The 17,279-nt window shown below is 39.3% G+C and overlaps 2 protein-coding genes across 4 annotated transcripts; both read left to right on the top strand.

Annotated features, from left to right (window-relative positions):
- Positions 1–1,225: 1,225 nt before the first annotated feature.
- LOC125245077 (tripartite motif-containing protein 16-like) lies at positions 1,226–9,153 on the top strand. Its single transcript, XM_048155522.1, has 6 exons — positions 1,226–1,884; positions 3,662–3,757; positions 3,844–4,077; positions 7,300–7,459; positions 7,599–7,646; positions 7,878–9,153. The coding sequence occupies exons 1-6, from the start codon at positions 1,315–1,317 to the stop codon at positions 8,396–8,398; spliced, it is 1,629 nt and encodes a 542-aa protein (XP_048011479.1). The 5' UTR covers positions 1,226–1,314; the 3' UTR covers positions 8,399–9,153.
- Positions 9,154–11,628: 2,475 nt separating this feature from the next.
- Positions 11,629–13,690, top strand: LOC125246189. 3 transcript variants are annotated; one of them, XM_048157112.1, is made up of 5 exons: positions 11,629–11,752; positions 12,202–12,352; positions 12,697–12,847; positions 12,969–13,037; positions 13,169–13,690. In XM_048157112.1, exons 2-5 carry the CDS (start codon positions 12,243–12,245, stop codon positions 13,457–13,459), a joined length of 621 nt encoding a protein of 206 aa, XP_048013069.1. In that variant the 5' UTR covers positions 11,629–11,752; positions 12,202–12,242; the 3' UTR covers positions 13,460–13,690. The 3 variants fall into 3 exon arrangements, with proteins under 3 accessions (XP_048013069.1, XP_048013068.1, XP_048013067.1); XM_048157111.1 differs by having other exon boundaries at positions 12,664–12,847; XM_048157110.1 differs by having other exon boundaries at positions 12,628–12,847.
- The last annotated feature ends 3,589 nt before the right edge of the window (positions 13,691–17,279 follow it).

Below are 17,279 nucleotides of genomic sequence, written 5' to 3'. Positions count from 1 at the left end.
AGCAGGGACAGAACAGGATCTGCTAATGTTCTCCTGTCCAGATCAATTATGTAGGCTATTTAAAAAATTTTATTTAGTAATTTAAGTTTTAATGCTTTGCAAAGACTTCACAATACCAATTCTTTAAAATCATTAAAAAAAAAATCATTCAATTGTGAAAAGGACTGAGAGATATCCTAAGGAATAGGAAAACCAGGAAAAGAAATCTCTTCACACATATAATCATCTATTCCTTCTTCCCACGCTCAAAAATCGTGAGAAAAACACCAGTGAATGAAAGGGTGATCAGTCCACTTTCACTCTTCCCACATTTATCAAAATACGAGGTAATCCACTTTTACCAAATATGGCAAAAGCACAGCACGGAAATTTAAGGATCAATTTCCCAGCAGACAGCAGATGCAATTTCTTACCTGTCTGGAGAAATCCTGGATGAGCCCCCAAAACTGTAAGATTATTTTAATCTCTGTTTATTGTCCCTAGTCGTGCCTCATTCTCAGTTTGTCTTTTTCACTCATTGAGTGCATAGGCCTATGGTAAAAGAGTCATGAACATGACGCCAATCCGTTCACAAAAACTTCTCCCAATCTTACTTCTGTACATGGCTTTTATACATGTTCAGGGGGTGGTGTAGCAAATGTCCAATACATTCATGATATAGGAATGTGGTACATATAGAAAAAAAAGTCAAAATATGGTCAGCTTCTGGTCAAGTAACCAATCTTCCCAGAGCAGCCTTATGATCTTCTTTCCTAGACCAAGAAAGGGAGACCCTTTCTTGGCTGCTTTCCAAGAAACACACACACAAAGAGTACATTAAAAACAGATGTGTGATGAAACAAGAACAACTGCTGTTCTCCCCTCTCACTGTCACAGCCTTAAAGACCAGAAGAGAGAAAACAGGGAGAAACCGAGAAAGAAAATCAGGCTGATAAGATTTATCTTACAAAGTCTGTATATTAAACCGTTAAAAGGATTTGATGATCACTAGTCTAGTGATTGTACGTTATTCTTTGTCGTCATCATTCAGGTTGGATTTCAGCTTTAATGTATGTTTTTTTTTAAACAAAGCAGCTGATATTGCAAGCAGGAAGCTAGTGAACTGCCAAGTCACTTTCACTGATTAAACACATGGGAACACACATGGAAGCTCTTTAGGACCAGGAATGTGGAATCTGCTTTACAGACACGCCTGTTTTGCACACATCACTCAAACACAGAACCAGGAAACAGGAATCACATGACTTCAGAGGAACTGAAACTGAAGTTTAGTTGAGCTGTTGTGTGTTTGTGTCTCTGTATTCATGCAGTAAAATGGCAGAAGCCAGATTTTCTCAGGATGAGTTCCTGTGTCCAGTGTGTCTGGATCTCCTGAAGGATCCAGTGACCACTTCCTGTGGACACAGTTACTGTAAGAGCTGTATTACAGACTGCTGGGATCAGGAGGATCAGATGAGAGTCTACAGCTGCCCTCAGTGCAGACAGACCTTCAGTCCAAGACCTGCTTTAGCTAAAAACACCATGTTGGCTGAAGTGGTGGAGAAACTGAAGAAGATTAAACTTCCTGCTGACTGTTACGCTGGAGCTGGAGATGTGCAGTGTGACGTCTGTACTGGAAGAAAACACAAAGCCGTCAAGTCCTGTCTGGTGTGTCTGGAGTCTTACTGTCAAACTCATTTTGAACGTCATGAGGATTTTCACTCACGTAAGCCACATAAAGTGACTGATGCCACTGGACGACTGCAGGAGATGATCTGCCAGAAACACGACAAGATCCTTGAGGTTTTCTGCCGCACTGATCAGAAGTGTATATGTGTGCTGTGTATGGATGAACATAAAAACCACGACACTGTATCAGCTGCAGCACAGAGGACAGAGAATCAGGTATGAACTTCAAGAGGTCTCATTATGCTCATTTACAGGCTCATAATTTTGTTATAGGGTCTACTAGAATATATTTACATCATTTAACGTCTGTTTTCACCCTCTCTCTAAACACTGCTTTAGTTTCAGTTTCTTTAAAACCTGACTTCCGAAAACCGCAGTCTGCTCTGATTGGTCAGCTGGTCTCAGTCTGTTGTGATTGAGGGGTGGGAGGGATGGAGACAAAGACAAAGCCATGTGCTGACACACAACACAAACAGAGACACATTAAAACAAAGACAAGACTGACAAGGCTGCCAGGGCAGAACCCTGACAAAAGGACTGAACCGAAACAGTATCTGGCAAGATAGTAATCGCCTTCAAATTTTCCTGCTCACCTGTAAGATATACCGAACCATTCATAATAAATGGGCAGTATAAGTTGGTATGCGAATTAAAAGAATTATATGCAGTTAGAGCAGTATGAACCAAAGCAGCTCCCTTTAGTTTCTCAGGGGGTTTACCCTGATTCCAGCGCTTACAATCTGCAATCAAATGTCCTGGCTCGTGACAGAAAAAACTGTTGTGAAACTCTTTCTCCCTCACAAGACACATTTGTGCTATGAAACACATTCGAGGCTGCCTCTCTATTCCCCCATTTTCCCTTGCGCTTATTAAAAACTCTCAAGCTGTTTTTCACAGAAAATTCAACAGATGAACCGGATTTCTCTCTACAGACAGGCAGAGTAAAAACAAGCACAAATTCTTCTGCCAAAACAGCTGCACTAGTCATGGATAATACCTTCTGTTCGTTTAAATACACAACAATGTCCTCTGAAACACAACTCTTAAAATTACTCAAACATTGTAACTCTGCTGGCTGCACACCATTTGTCAAACAACACAGTTTTCTCACAAGCAAACTCACCAAATGTTTGACTGCTAATTTTCTGGCGATATGCTAATTCGTACACTCTCAAAACAGCAGCTTTAACAGTATCATAATTCAAAATTTGCTCAATAGGTAAGGCTGTACATAGACTCACCAACAGATGAAACTGGTACATTCACTGATGAACGAGGAGATGGAGGTCTAGATCTAGGCATAGGCACAGGCACAGGCACATTTGATGGCGATTTGGCTTGTAGTTCCAAGCTTTGTCATTTAAGTTTATTATCAGCCTCTAACTCCAGAGTCCAAAAATGAAAAAAGCTGTGCATCATAGTCCTGTTTCTTTAACTGTAGATTCCTCCGTGGTAGGAAACAACGTAAACAACGTTAAATCAAATTCCATATTTATGCCCCTTAAACTTGTACCGCACCAAAGGAAAATAAAGGCAAACAAACTGTGTTTAACTATATCAGTTACCTTCATTGATACGCAATGGACAAGCCTCCAATTTATGTTACGATCCCTGTTGTAGGTCAGGGTGTAACATAAATGACACAACAATACTTTTGAATCACTCATTTTTATTTTATTTTCTCATTTTATTGTTTGTTTTTCAGTGTGTTATTATTTTTGTATGCAAAACCATTTCTTGAAAAAAAAGAGAAAATCATACAAGTTTGTAAAGACATGAGGTTGACTAAACAATGAAAGAATTTCCATTTCTGTGTGAACTATCCCTATTAATCTAGTCAGTGATTAAATAATGCTGGAGCTATGACTGAATCTATAATCTTAACATGAAAGATCTTTAACCCCTCAGTCTCACGACTTCACTGATACTGGATTCATATCTGTTTACCTGATGATTTATGTGATGTTTCTCCTGTCATTGGTTTGTCCTTTAGCACCAGCTGAAGGAGATGCAGAGGTTGTTCCAGCAGAGGATCCAGCAGAGAGAGAAAGATCTTCAGCAGCTGAGAGAGGCTGTGGAGTCTCATAAGGTGAGTCTGGAGAAGAAGAGAAGTTTGAGAAGTCTCAGTCAGGACTCACTGAAGCCACTGTGTGATTGTGATGTGTGTCCTAACAGCGCTCTGCACAGACAGCAGTGGAGGACAGTGAGAGGATCTTCACTGAGCTCATCCGCTCCATTGAGAGAAGCCGCTCTGAGGCCACACAGCGGATCAGAGATCAGGAAAAGACTGCAGTGAGTCGAGCTGAAGGACGACTGGAGCGACTGGAGCAGGAGATCAATGATCTGAGGAGGAGAGACGCTGAACTGGAGCAGCTTTCACACACACAGGATCACATCCATTTCCTGCAGGTAACAGAGATCTAGAAGAACAGGATCATAGTGGACTTGAGCAAGAGACTCACAGAGAAAAATTTCATGAGAGCAGAATGAGCCGTTGACTGAAGTGTTGATCTGTGTGTTCGGTTATTATATCATCATCAGTCAGACTCTCATCTGATCATCTTTTGAGAGAAACACACTTACAAATGCAGTTCAGCTCTGGAAATCTCTTAGGAAACATTTTTCTGAGAGATATATTGAGCTTCCAGACAGCAACAGCTGAAAACTTCACTAATATTTAAACTTTTTGTTTGTTTGTTTCAGTTTCACCCAGCTAGATTTCCCATCATCTCTGGTCCGTGTACGTTTTGATAGTTTGTTTTCCAATTTGAAATGAAATACGCAGAAACGAGAAAACGGTCGTTTCCCGTTTTTTCGTTTGTTAAAAAAAAACGGAAAAACGAGATTTTGACTCGATTTTCGTTTTTTCGGGTCACGGATAGAAAACGGTCAATACACGCCCCTTTCAGCCGATTGGTCAATCAAATCTGAGCCAGTGACGTCATCTTCAGTTCGTTCAACAAAATAACAGTCCTCTGTCGCTATATCAGTAGATGTCATAAATCGGCTTTCTTCTGTGCAACCTAACGCGTATTTCACAGAAATAGTTTGCACAGATAAAAAAAGTTTAAAAAACCTACAGTAAATTTAATTAAGTCTGTTTTTAAGCTGTCATTGTGTTTTTAAAATGTAAAATGTAAATGCCTCTACATCTGTTACCAAGCGCATGACATCCTTTGGGCTACTACCACCGATCAATAGACTATACATAATGATAGACTATTCTCTATTATAGATCAGTGGCTACTGCACTCATTTTTTTTTCTTATTTTAATGTTTTGTTTATATTTTATACATTTAAATTCAATCATTTAGCAGACGCTTTCCTTGCAGTAGACTATGCAGTCATATTAGAAAATAGGCTATCCACTAGGTGGCAACACCTAATAACGGTATCACCATCGGGGGGCTTTTTAGTTTTCCTTAGCTTATAAATGGCCATGCAGATTTTTTCTCTTAAATTAAACACTTTTATGAACACAGTGAACATTATCATATGTCACAGTTTACTTGCTATCCTCACTTTTTCTGTCTTTTCTTCGCTTTTGAATGAATTAGCTATAAATGGCCCTGAACATTTTACTTTCAATTTCGATTTAACGGCTATTGGCGATTCTGCGTCAATTGCTTTAGTGGACAACAGCAAAACAAAAACTCTCGTATATTAAACATAGAACTTTTATTATCTTTGTAATTATTTTATTATCTTTTATCATCTTTATAATTATTTTATTTTGTAAATATTCGTGGCTTAAACAGCGGGAAAATTTACTGTATGCAGTTCTGTGGATGTTTTGAAAAACTTAAACTAAACGAAAATTATTGTTGCCTTGTCAATATAATTTCTGTTCCCCCCCCCTGACTTTCAACTGATGCGATCATCGTTTCATTAACCGACAAGATTATATTAAATTAGAATTAAACGAAATTTGATAAATGTCTGTGAATCATTAAAAAATCCCAGGGGTTTAGTTTTAGCCTATGAACAAATAGCAGAAAAAACAACAGAACATGAGGATTCATCATCATCACGCACCTGCCGCGCTTCTGTGAACGAAAAAAATGATTAAATTATATAAAAGGAATAAATAGCATATGTCTATGCACGAAATTTATTTCACTTAAGTAATTAACATATTACCAAAATGAAAGGGGAAAAATGCGACAATATGAGTGTCGGTTCATTTTTGAGAAGTTCACAGAAAGGAAACTGAGACAGCAGAAAATTTCTTTGTTTATTTTACGAGCAATGTTTTGTTTTTATTGTGAGTGTACAAAAATAATAGGCCTATTTAACCATTCACAGATTCGAATGGTGTTACATTGACCATAAATGTCTGAGTATTTTAAGTTGTTTCCGCTTTTATAAGAAATTCAAGTGAACGCGTCGGCGCCTCACTCACACACAACATCAGTTTTAGTAACTTGACATCACAGCCTGTAACTGTCAAAATAACATACATTCAACCAAATATGTAAAAAGTTATACTGCTCATTTTAAGTAGTCTGTGTAGGCTACAATAAAAGCGTTTAAATAATAAATATAGTTTAGCCTCCAAATCGTGAAAATTGAAACATTTGGATTTGTGTCAAATTAGAGAGAACGCCGGTTTCTGTTTCAGTTCAGCTTTAAACTAATTCGTTTTGGCTTAACATTTATATATTATTTTTGTCATAACTAAAATAGCTATGTAGCTGTAATTTTGATCTTTAATGTTTGATCTTTAGATATTCCCTCAATCTTTTAACCAAAGGGTTATTAACATTAGCCTATATTCAGCAGGCAATGTTAGGCTAAATAAAATAAAAAAATAGAGATGAGCTATTGTTCGTTTTAAAAATTTCTTACACTACGTATTTATTGTGATTTAATCTATTTATTCAAAATAGAATAAAATAAAAACTGTAGTTTTTTTTTTTTTTTTTTTAATCTGCGCTTTTCATCCGCTCCTCTGTGTGGGTAGTGCAGTTTCACTATGCATTACAACAGTCTGTGTGCTGATTAACATTTCTGAAATAAATATTCTGTGAAATACGCGTTAGGTTGCACAGAAGAAAGCCGATTTATGACATCTACTGATATAGCGGCAGAGGACTGTTATTTTGTTGAACGAACTGGAGACGACGTCACTGGCTCAGATTTGATTGACCAATAGGCTGAAAGGGGCGTGTATGACCGCCCACATGTGGAAAACGAGTTTTGAAGTTGTGTTTCTGTTTTCTATCCGTGACCCGAAAAAACGAAAATCGAGTCAAAATCTCGTTTTTCCGTTTTTTTTAACAAACTGCGTATTTCATTTCAAATTGGAAAACAAACTATCAAAACGTACACGGACCATCTCTTTACTCATCCTTTTAAAATCTTTGACTTATACTACACTTTGAGTAATGTTTACCAAAATCAGATAATCTTGCTAAACCTAAACCTGCTAAAAAACTATTTGTTGGTAACACTGATGAATTTGACAGTGAAGTCCATAAACAGGAAGTGGGCTGTATATTAGCAATGCTTCAGCATATTTGCTTTGAGGAGAGTTACCAAAAGTCAACAAGATCCACTCAAATCTGACAGTAGTGCAGGTTATTGGCTGAAGTGTGGAGGTGATGAGCTTTGATTTCTGTTTTCTGTAGAGTTTCCAGTCTCTCTCAGCTCCTCCTGAATCTACAGACGTAAATGACGATCCCTTCAGTTCTCTCTCCTCTTTTGATGTCTTGAGAGAATCTGTCCGTCAGCTGAGAGACAAACTGGAGGATTTCTGCAAAGAGGAGCTCAAGAAGGTCTCTGACAGAGGTAAAGTCCTGGAGATTCATCTGCTCTCAGAAATTATCCTTATGTAGAAGATTATATTAGAAATGTCTTAGGAACAAATGCAGGGATCATTTTCTCCTGACATGATAATCACACTCTTCATGTCTGTTGATTTCCACAGTCACTTTCACCAACATTGCTCCCAGGACCAGGAACGACTTCCTACAATGTAAGTCACTAAGAAAACAAGCAGAAAAACTCACTGAGTGTGTTCATGTTCTTCCTGTAGAAGGAGAAAGAAAACATGACAGAAGAGTTTGATAGTTGATCATGTAAATGATGATTTGCACATATCTGGTAAACTGTACTGAGACACTGATGATATATTGAACATGAAGAATTCAGATACATTAAAAGATCAGATTCATAATTCCTGATTCTGATGTTTTATCTCCATCAGATTCCCATCAGCTCACTCTGGATATGAACACAGCACATAAAAACCTCCGTCTGTCTGAGAGGAACAGAGTGATTACTTACACTGACACAGATCAGCCGTATCCTGATCATCCAGACAGATTTGATTATTATCTTGAGGTGTTGTGTAGAGAGAGTGTGAGTGGACGCTGTTACTGGGAGATTAAGAAGAGTGGGAATAATGTGTATATATCAGTGTCATATAAGAGCATCAGCAGGAAGGGACGGGGTAATGAGTGTCGGTTTGGATTTAATGATCAGTCCTGGAGTTTGTTCTGCTCTTCCTCCAGTTACTCATTCATACACAATAGCATAAAAACTAAACTCCCTGTAGTGTCCATCAGCAGTAGAATAGGAGTGTATGTGGATCACAGTGCAGGAACTCTGTCCTTCTACAGTGTCTCTGACACAATGAGCCTCATCCACACAGTCCAGACCACATTCACTCAACCGCTCTATCCTGGGTTTAGTGTTGGTTCTGGATCATCAGTGAAACTGTGTTGATGAATCAGAATAGAATATAGAGAGATTCTACCCATAATGCTTTGAGCCAAAGACTATAGAATAATACAAGAGCCGTTTCTCAATATACTTGTCTGTACTTGTGTTCTGGTGGACTTGTGAAACGTCATCAGTCGCTGTTCAAGTACTGTTCCAATTCAAATTTCGCATCTAACCAAGTATAGTTCAAGTCCCCGGATGTGTTCTTGATCCGCCTCTTTTATCGAGAATGCATCGAGAGGTGACTTCTGCAGACTTGAGACAGCCAGGTATCCCAGAATGCATCTCGCACTAACCAGTAAGCGTCAATAGTAAAGGAGAAAACCCACAGAATTTAAACATATTACTGTTATTATGTCATGAAACGTAGTTTTAAGAGTTTTTCAGGCGAGAATGTGCTGGTTTAAAGCTCAAATTTGTGGTTTATTGATATAGATAGCACCTTTCTGAAAATTTAATCTGACGTTGTCGGTTGTGAGACCGACGTTGTGAGATCCAGGTGATCACCAGACGCTCAGCGCTCATGTACCCAGCCGAGAGCAGTCATACCTCGGCGAGTCCTTCTGACATTTGCCGCTGGCTCCGTTTTGGCTGAGGGCAACGTGACTATATGGCTATTTAACGTTTGTATTCTACTAAAGCGCTGATTTTGTATGCTTGACTGAATTGTTTGCTTTATTTCTTATTGTATATTCTTATACCTTTTATAATGGCTATTATTGATCATTAAAACTGACATTTAACAAAAAGAGACAGGGTTGTGTTTTATGTTATAGCCTATTTCATTTCATTATAGTGAAGAAAATCAGAGTAAGGCAAGGCAAGGCAAGGCAATTTTATTTGTATAGCACATTTCATACACAATGGTAATTCAAAGTGCTTTACATAAAGAAGAAGAATAAAAATAGAACATAAGGAATAGAAATAACAGTAAAAACAGAAATTTTGCTATCTGGATGGATGAGCTAGGAAGTCTTAGGGAGTTTTTTGTTGTTGTTGTTGTTGTTGTCATCCATCAGAGTGGATCTAAACGGATCTATCCATCAGAGCAGATCTGAATGGATCTTCCTCACATGACAGGACTGCTACCTGTTAAGGCACTTCAAACTGATAAACAAAGTTTCAATCTCCCCTTTTGCCAAGACACCTCAAACTGCACCACACAGCCCTAATCCCCCTTCCGGAGATATCTTATCTATGCAACGCAGTTCAAATTTCCCCTTTGGAAAGTGTCCTGACTGTAATCCAGAGATATCTTAACCATGCACTACAGCTCAAATTTCCCCATGGTTTGTCCCCTTATCCAAATTTACCAAATTTTAACCTGATCACAAATGCTTTCTTCCTTATTCTCCCAGCTCTTTCAAACAGACAGCAATATTTAAAATGCATTAAAAGTCAGAATAACAAGATGATACATAAAAGATATAAAATACATTAAAAATGAAATAAAAACAGGAAAAGGAATTAAAAGAATAAAAAGATAATACGTATAAAATAAAATGCAAACAGTTCGGACATAGCACAGTGCTCAATCAGCAAATGCATAGATAAAAAGATGTGTTTTGAGTCTGGATTTGAATGTGGCTACTGTTGGAGCACACCTGATGTCACAATCACGGTCGGCTCCTGTCAGTTTCTGGACTACACTTCCCACAATCCTCCCTGCCAATCACATGCACTCACTCCACCAATCACCTGTTGCCACATACAACCATGCACACTCCACACTAATCACCAAACCCAGCTGATACGCATTACCTGGACTATAAAGGACTCACACACACCACCTCACCACGAAGTCTTGATTCCTTGTGACAATTCTGAGCGTTTCCTTGTATCCTGTCTGCCTGTGATTGATCTTGCCTGTTCCTGTTTATTGACCTGTTGCTGCCTGTCCTGACCCTTGCCTTGTATACTGTTCTGTGAATGATATCCGCCTGCCTCAATCTACTGCCTGTACCCTGACTACGATTCTGCCTAGCCCTTGCTGTTCCTGTTTGCCCCTGCTTAGACCCTGCCTGTACGACTACGCTTACTTTTGTAATAAAAGCTTGCATATGGATCTTACCATGAGTCCCGCCTCATTACACCTGATCTCTTCTGGAAGCTGGTTCCAGCTGCGGCTGGTGTAACAGCTAAAAGCAGACTCTCCTTGCTTTGAGTGAACCCTTGGTATTTCTAAATGACTTGATCCTGATGATCTGAGTGGTCTGTTAGGTTTATATTCTATGAGCATATCTGCAATGTATTGAGGTCCTAGGCCATTGAGTGATTTATAAACAAGTAACAGTACTTTAAAATCAATTCTAAATGCAACTGGAAGCCAGTGCAAGGACCTGAGGACTGGTGTGATGTGTTCATGTTTTCAGGTTCTGCTCAGTATCCTGGCAGCAGCGTTCTGTACGAGCTGCAGCTGTCTTATGGTCTTTTTGGGAAGGCCAGTGAGGAGCCCATTACAATAATCAACCCTGCTGGTGATGAAAGCATGAACAAGTTTCTCTAAGTCTTGACTGGAGACAAAGCATCTAATTCTTGAAATATTTTTGAGATGATAATATGCTGATTTAGTTACTGTCTTTACATGGCTACTGAAACTCAGGTCTGACTCCAAAATCACACCAAGATTCCTGACTTGATTTTTAGTTGTTTGACCCCTAGAGTGAAGGTACGTGTTCACTTTGAGAACTTCATCTTTGTTTCCAAATGCAATGACTTCAGTTTTGTCTTTGTTTAACTGAAGGAAGTTTAGGCACATCCAGTTTTTAATTTCATCAATGCATTGGCACAGGGAGTCAATAGGGCTGTAGTCGTTAGGTGATAGGGCTAGGTAAATCTGGGTGTCATCTGCATAGCTGTGATATGCAATTTGGTTCTTTCTCATTATTTGACTCAGTGGCAGCATATATAGGTTGAACAGGAGGGGTGCGAGTATTGAACCTTGAGGGACTCCGCATGTCATGGATGTCCACTCAGACTTATGGTCACCAATACTCACATAATAACCTCTCCCTTCTAAGTATGACCTGAACCATTTAAGGACCATCCCAGAAAGCCCAACCCAGTTTTCCCAATAGTCTGGTGCAGACTGCACTTGATGCAGACTTGACTCTCTGACACCTGCACTCCGCAAGTGACGCACTGCTGCACTCTCAGACTTGCACTGTCAGACAGCTGCACTTCCGCAAGTGACGCACTGCAGTCGACACCGCACCTGCAGTCCGCAATGACGTCACTTGCAGTCGACACCTGCAGTCTTCGTACCTGCGCCATTTGCAATCGACGTATAGTGGGACCTGTTGGATTAAGACTTTCGAAGTCGTTCAAGAATCATGAAGTCGTTCAAGAATCATTGATGTAAGTGCATATATGTATCTCTGTGTTTATTATACGTTTTATTAGAGGTTTAATCTCTGATATACAAAATTGTTTGTCAACGTATTCGCTGCTCATTTGTTTAAAAAGTTGCATTGACTGTATAGCCTAACTAGCCAGCCATGGAACCGTCACTGTCTTAAATACAGCTAAACTACTGAACTGAATGATATATGCTGTCGTAAGCTAATTATATGGCTTATAGGTAAACTAATGTATAGTGGAAGTGATTGTGGTGTTACTGATTTTCTAACTGAAATGAATGACACAATTAAATGTGGTGTTTAATTAGCAAAATAGGTAGTGTGATACGTATTGTAAAACACCACATTTGATATTTTGTCCTGCTCCTACCCTGTTTCTCAGATCAGATTATTACATTTGAGTGACATTTCCTACATTTCCTATTTTCTTCTATCCTGCTCTTACAGATGCATCAATCAATATTATTACTTTTGCCACAGTGCACTTCATGTTGCACTATGTATCACTGCAGTTTATGCCCTGCCCTGAAGCCAACCACCCTGAAAAAAATCAAGCAACACTGGGAAGTCCATTTAAAAAAGGCAATTGTTTTCCAAGGTAAGTTTGTTACTCTATTTTATTGGAGCTGTAGCTTACTTATAGAGGCTCAAACACAGTCATAGATAATTATCCTTAAAATAAATATTACAGTGTGCTGCTCTGTAACAATTTGTGCTGTGTAAACCACTATTTAAATAAAGACTTCAAAGTTAGTGTACCTAATTATGTCATCGCCTGGCTATTGATTGCTTTTTCAAAATTTATTGAATATTGATTTCTAATGATGCTTTGGTATTGTTTTTCCTGATTTTTATACTGAGCTTTATCTACAGACAAAAGATTATGTCGTTCTGCCATTTGCCCTGCAGAACTGAGGCTCATTACCATTGCCCCAATTGCAGCAACACTGTTCTCAGGAGATATGTTATGGAAGCTCACCTTCAGATATGCTCATCCTTAGATGTACCCCGCCCCTCTTTGGCTTCACAACCCTCTAAAACACCACCTGCACCGGTTTCTGTGTCCACAACGTCATCACAATCAACATCACAGGTATATAGCCTATACTGTGTAGTGGGTCAGACACAATAGAAATTCTCTTTAAATATGCAGTTTTAAAATTAGCACACACTTAAGTGTAATATTTATCTGATTGTATTTCATAAATTGTTAGGCAGATGATGCAAGTATAAATGTACTGCATCCTGTGATGGTGGATGTACTACTTGAATCATCACAAGAGGTACACTGTTTTGTTACAGGATTAGCAACAAAGTCAAAGTAACTGTTTCTTTTTGTTTTTTGAACAATTCTGAATTAATGCTTTTGGTTTCTTACAATGGTATCTCCCTTGTTCTTTGTGTTATTTTACAGAACCAATTGATGAGAGATTTAAAGGAAGCCAGCAAGTGGTGTTCGGAACAGTCAAGTGTGCTGCTTGGTTCTGTTCAGCTGCCCAAAGTACTCTGTATGGAGGATGAAGATGTTGATGAGGCCATGGACAAATTACAGAAAGCTCAATTTTCAGAGGACAGAATTGATGCTCTGGAACCTTTCTGCTTTATTTTTACTGAGAAGGAGGACATGATCTTGTTCCTTGAACATGTAGTTGACGTCATGAATCTGAAAGTATTCTGTCAAACTGAAACAAAAGAAAATACATAATGTGCTTCTTTTCAGAAACAAAAGAAAATGCATAATGTGCCTCTTTGCATTCCTTCTGTTTTTATTTTATGGAAGTGTTCTAAAGTTTTATTCATTTTTATATTGTACTATTTTATAAAACAATTGTCAGTTTATCCAATAATAAAAATTGTTAATACAGTAGTTGTAAATAGACTGCCTCCTTGTGACAGGTTTAAAAAATAAATAAAAAAAATTGCATCAACCTAATGTTTTTTTTTTTAAATCCATAATTTTGGAGTATAATTTTGTGTTGCTATTTAAACCTTTTAGTTCTCTTTTATCTTTGATAATGATTAGCTTTGCTGGTATAAATGTTAAAAAGTCGCATCTTACTTTAATGGCAAAGTAACGTTACAACATTATAATCATACAATAAACAAGCAGCAAAAAATAACTTTCGGGAGGAAAAGTTTCTGTCTCGTTATAGAACTAAAGTACTTTAAATCGTCTTTATTGGCAACGTGAAAGAAAGGCTGGAAACTTATTTATTTGTGTCGATTGCAAGTGACGTGGCAGGAGACTGCAGGTGTCGACTGCAAGTGACGTCACTTGCAGAGGAAGTGCAGGTGTCAGAGAGTGCAAGTCTGACAGTGCAAGTGCAAGTCTGCAGCCAGACCCTTCTCAGTTTTCCAGCCTGTCAAGAAGTATGTTGTGATAGACAGTGTCAAATGCAGCACTGAGATCGAGAAGAACCAGCACTGATAATTTACCTGAATCTGTGTTTAGGTGAATATCATTTATTATCTTTATGAGTGCTGTCTCTGTGCTGTGATGCGGTCGGAAACCAGATTGAAAGTTGTCAAAATATCCATTCAAGCTTAAGAATTTGTTCAGCTGATTGAAAACAACTTTTTCAATGATCTTGCCTATGAAAGGAAGATTTGAGATTGGTCCGTAGTTGCTCAATATGGTGTTATCCAGATTGCTCTTTTTCAGGAGGGGCTTGACAACTGCAGTTTTCAGGGATTTTGGAAAAGTCCCAGAGAGAAGTGAGGCATTTACCACTTCTAGGAGATCTGCTTCTAAACAGTTAAACACACTTTTGAAAAAACATGTGGGAAGTGTGTCAAGGGCGCAGGTTGATGTTTTAAGGTGCTGTACTGTTTCTTCCAAAATTTTACCATCAATTGCTTCGAAAACAGACATAATAGCTGCTTTCTGATGTTGTGATCTGATCTGTTTTACCCCAGTGCAGCTCAAGGATGTGCTGATCGCCTTTCTGATATTATTAATTTTCTCAGAGAAGGAGGAAGCAAACTCACAGCATTTGCTGTCTGAGAGCATTTCACTGGGAATCTGACTTGGGGGGTTTGTTAGTCTCTCTACAGTAGCAAAAAGAGTGCGGGTGTTTAAGTTTCTGTTTATAATATTTGAGAAAAAGGTCTGTCTAGCTTTGCCTAGTTCCACATTGAAAGCATGAAGAATATCTTTATAGATGTTATAATGGATTTGAGTATGCACAAATAGAAGAAAGAAAGAGCTTTATTGCCAGGTATGTTGTTTACACTGTTACGTTTGCTGGTATACAACGCACACGACGAGGAGATAGAGTGAATATAAGTCTTTACTTGTAGAGAAACAGGAATCCAAAGGAACATACACCAACTTAGCACAAACGATACCGGACAACACAAGACTAGAAACACAGGGTATGTATGTATGTATATATATATATATATATATGAAGAGTTCAGATGCAAAACCCTCTAAATCCATCAGACTTCTTTTCTTTAAAATGAGCATTTTTTACCAGGCTTTTACAATCAAGTTCAGGAATTTCATTTTAAAGGTAATGATAAGGTTATTAGCTAGTGAATAAAATAACCTTTTTTCAAAAATGTCACTCTAGACAATTTATTGGTTTTTAACAAGTTAGATTTTCTTTTGCGTCAAAACCAGCTAAATCCACTTGTGCTTTTTTTGCAAAAACATCTACATCCACCTATTTGGGACAAGACATGGTAAATAGTTGAAAATCACTAAAGATGCAACTAAAAACCCTGAAAAAGATGAGAGCACTTATCACTTAAAAACTAAACAGTAGACAAACCTCTTTACACAGGGATCTAACACGTCTCTTCTATTCAGCCTCCACTTTTTGCCTCCTCCGTTTATATGGCACAGCTTCCATATGAGACAGAAGAATAGCATCTTGTTTGACTTTGTCTTTGGTGAAATAGAGCTGTTGTTTGATGTATAATAAATCTGATTCCTTCAAAGTAACGGCACTGCACGAAGAACTGTTATGAGTGCATGATACAATTGCGACCAAGCCATTTCCACTGTAGGCTATTTTGCCTTATGACAGGCGGAGTTCTGAGGTAAATAACGTTTTCTTCTGCCATTCAATATTAGTAGGACAGGCTGATCCATTTCATCGTACTCCATCTTTTATTTTAAAAATCTCAATCTGAATCTGACTCTAAAAAAATCTCCTCAGCGCGCCGCTATATTGAAACCGCTCGGAATCATATGATTCGATTCGCGCCTTCTGAGTGGTTCTCGGAATATAGCGGCTTTTGCTGCCAAAGGGAAGTGGCGTCTAGAGGCTTTTGCCAACAAACCGATATTTCTGAATGGGCTGACGCTGCGATTTAGAGGATTTGAAGCACGTGATTTGTTGAACGTGTACTACGTGCCGCAAGCATTCGTTCAATGTCATTATCTCATTTTTGACAGAGATGGCGTTTAGCGGCTTTTGCATCTGAACTCTTCATATATATATATATATAATATATTATATTAATTATATTATATTATATATATATATATATATATATATATATATATATATATATATATATATATATACATATACACACACACACACAAGGGACTAACAAAGGAACTAAACAAGGTGATGGGGACGACCAACGGAGATTCAGCTGGAGACCCAGATGTAACTGAAGAGCCGACAAGCCCACGCGCAGCCGATGGTCCTGGAGACCGAGGAGGAGGCGGACATCCAGAGGGCAGAGGCTGAGCCGGTGGGACCGAGGATGTAGGCGGAGCTGGAGGGAAGGAGGAGCCAGACGGAGCCGTAGGTGCAGGCAGGTGGACGACTGACCAAGGCGGAGCCGGAAAGACGAGGGAGCCCGGAGAAGCCGTATGGCCGATGGTGTCCGGTGGAGCCGAGGGAGGGAGGAGCCAGGGTGACGCCGAAGTGTCGACAGGCCGAGGTGGAGCAGGGGGCATGGAGGCTGGAAGTGGAGGCAGGGGATCCTCTTGAGTGGATGGAGCGGAGGACCTGAAGATGCTCGACATCCCCACCTGGCATGTGGGAGATGTCGAGCAGCTGAAGGGCAGAGGTGATGGTGGGGCTGAGGAACTGGCTGAGAAGCTGGGTGATGGAGGAGGTGGGAAAGGGAGGCTGGGTGGGCTGACAGGGAACTCAGGAGACAGAGAACTGGAGAACACTGGAGATTGGTCCTCTGGAGGCTCAGGAGAATCATTAAAAACAGGAGAATCAGGGGAATGGGAAGTCACCTCTCCGAAAAAAGTCAATTAAATCAGCTGTAAAAATGTCTTTCAGTTCCTCAGCATATTTGCCAGTGTCAGTCATTTCAACTATCATGGTGGTGTTGTGGGTGGAGCTTTCCTCCCAGCCCTCGAGCTCCACAAGCACTCCCACGATGTCAAATGACGTTACCGGCTCGCACACCTGGTCAGACCCTTGCTGTGAGGTTGGCTCCGGGGCGATGGTACTGTCCAATCCTTTCCTCTGTCCTGGCTCATCCATCGCGGTGGGCTGGCCTCCTCGGTCTGCGGTGGGCTCGTGAAACATCTCCGTTGTGACGTT

The sequence above is a fragment of the Megalobrama amblycephala genome, linkage group LG14 (assembly GCF_018812025.1).
Source record: "Megalobrama amblycephala isolate DHTTF-2021 linkage group LG14, ASM1881202v1, whole genome shotgun sequence".
NCBI classification, from domain to species: Eukaryota; Metazoa; Chordata; class Actinopteri; order Cypriniformes; family Xenocyprididae; genus Megalobrama; species Megalobrama amblycephala.
Note: the sequence above shows the minus strand (reverse complement) of the source record. Positions and strands in the feature narration are given on the sequence as shown.

Excerpts from the sequence above, each read along its gene's own strand:
- LOC125245077 (XM_048155522.1), top strand. The coding sequence starts at position 1,315 with ATGGCAGAAGCCAGATTTTCTCAGGATGAGTTCCTGTGTCCAGTGTGT. Across the intron at positions 1,885-3,661 it reads CACAGAGGACAGAGAATCAG|CACCAGCTGAAGGAGATGCA; the intron begins GTATGAACTTCA and ends TTTGTCCTTTAG. Across the intron at positions 3,758-3,843 it reads AGGCTGTGGAGTCTCATAAG|CGCTCTGCACAGACAGCAGT; the intron begins GTGAGTCTGGAG and ends GTGTCCTAACAG.
- LOC125246189 (XM_048157110.1), top strand. The coding sequence starts at position 12,243 with ATGTTGCACTATGTATCACTGCAGTTTATGCCCTGCCCTGAAGCCAAC. Across the intron at positions 12,353-12,627 it reads AAAGGCAATTGTTTTCCAAG|ACAAAAGATTATGTCGTTCT; the intron begins GTAAGTTTGTTA and ends CTTTATCTACAG. Across the intron at positions 12,848-12,968 it reads CATCACAATCAACATCACAG|GCAGATGATGCAAGTATAAA; the intron begins GTATATAGCCTA and ends ATAAATTGTTAG.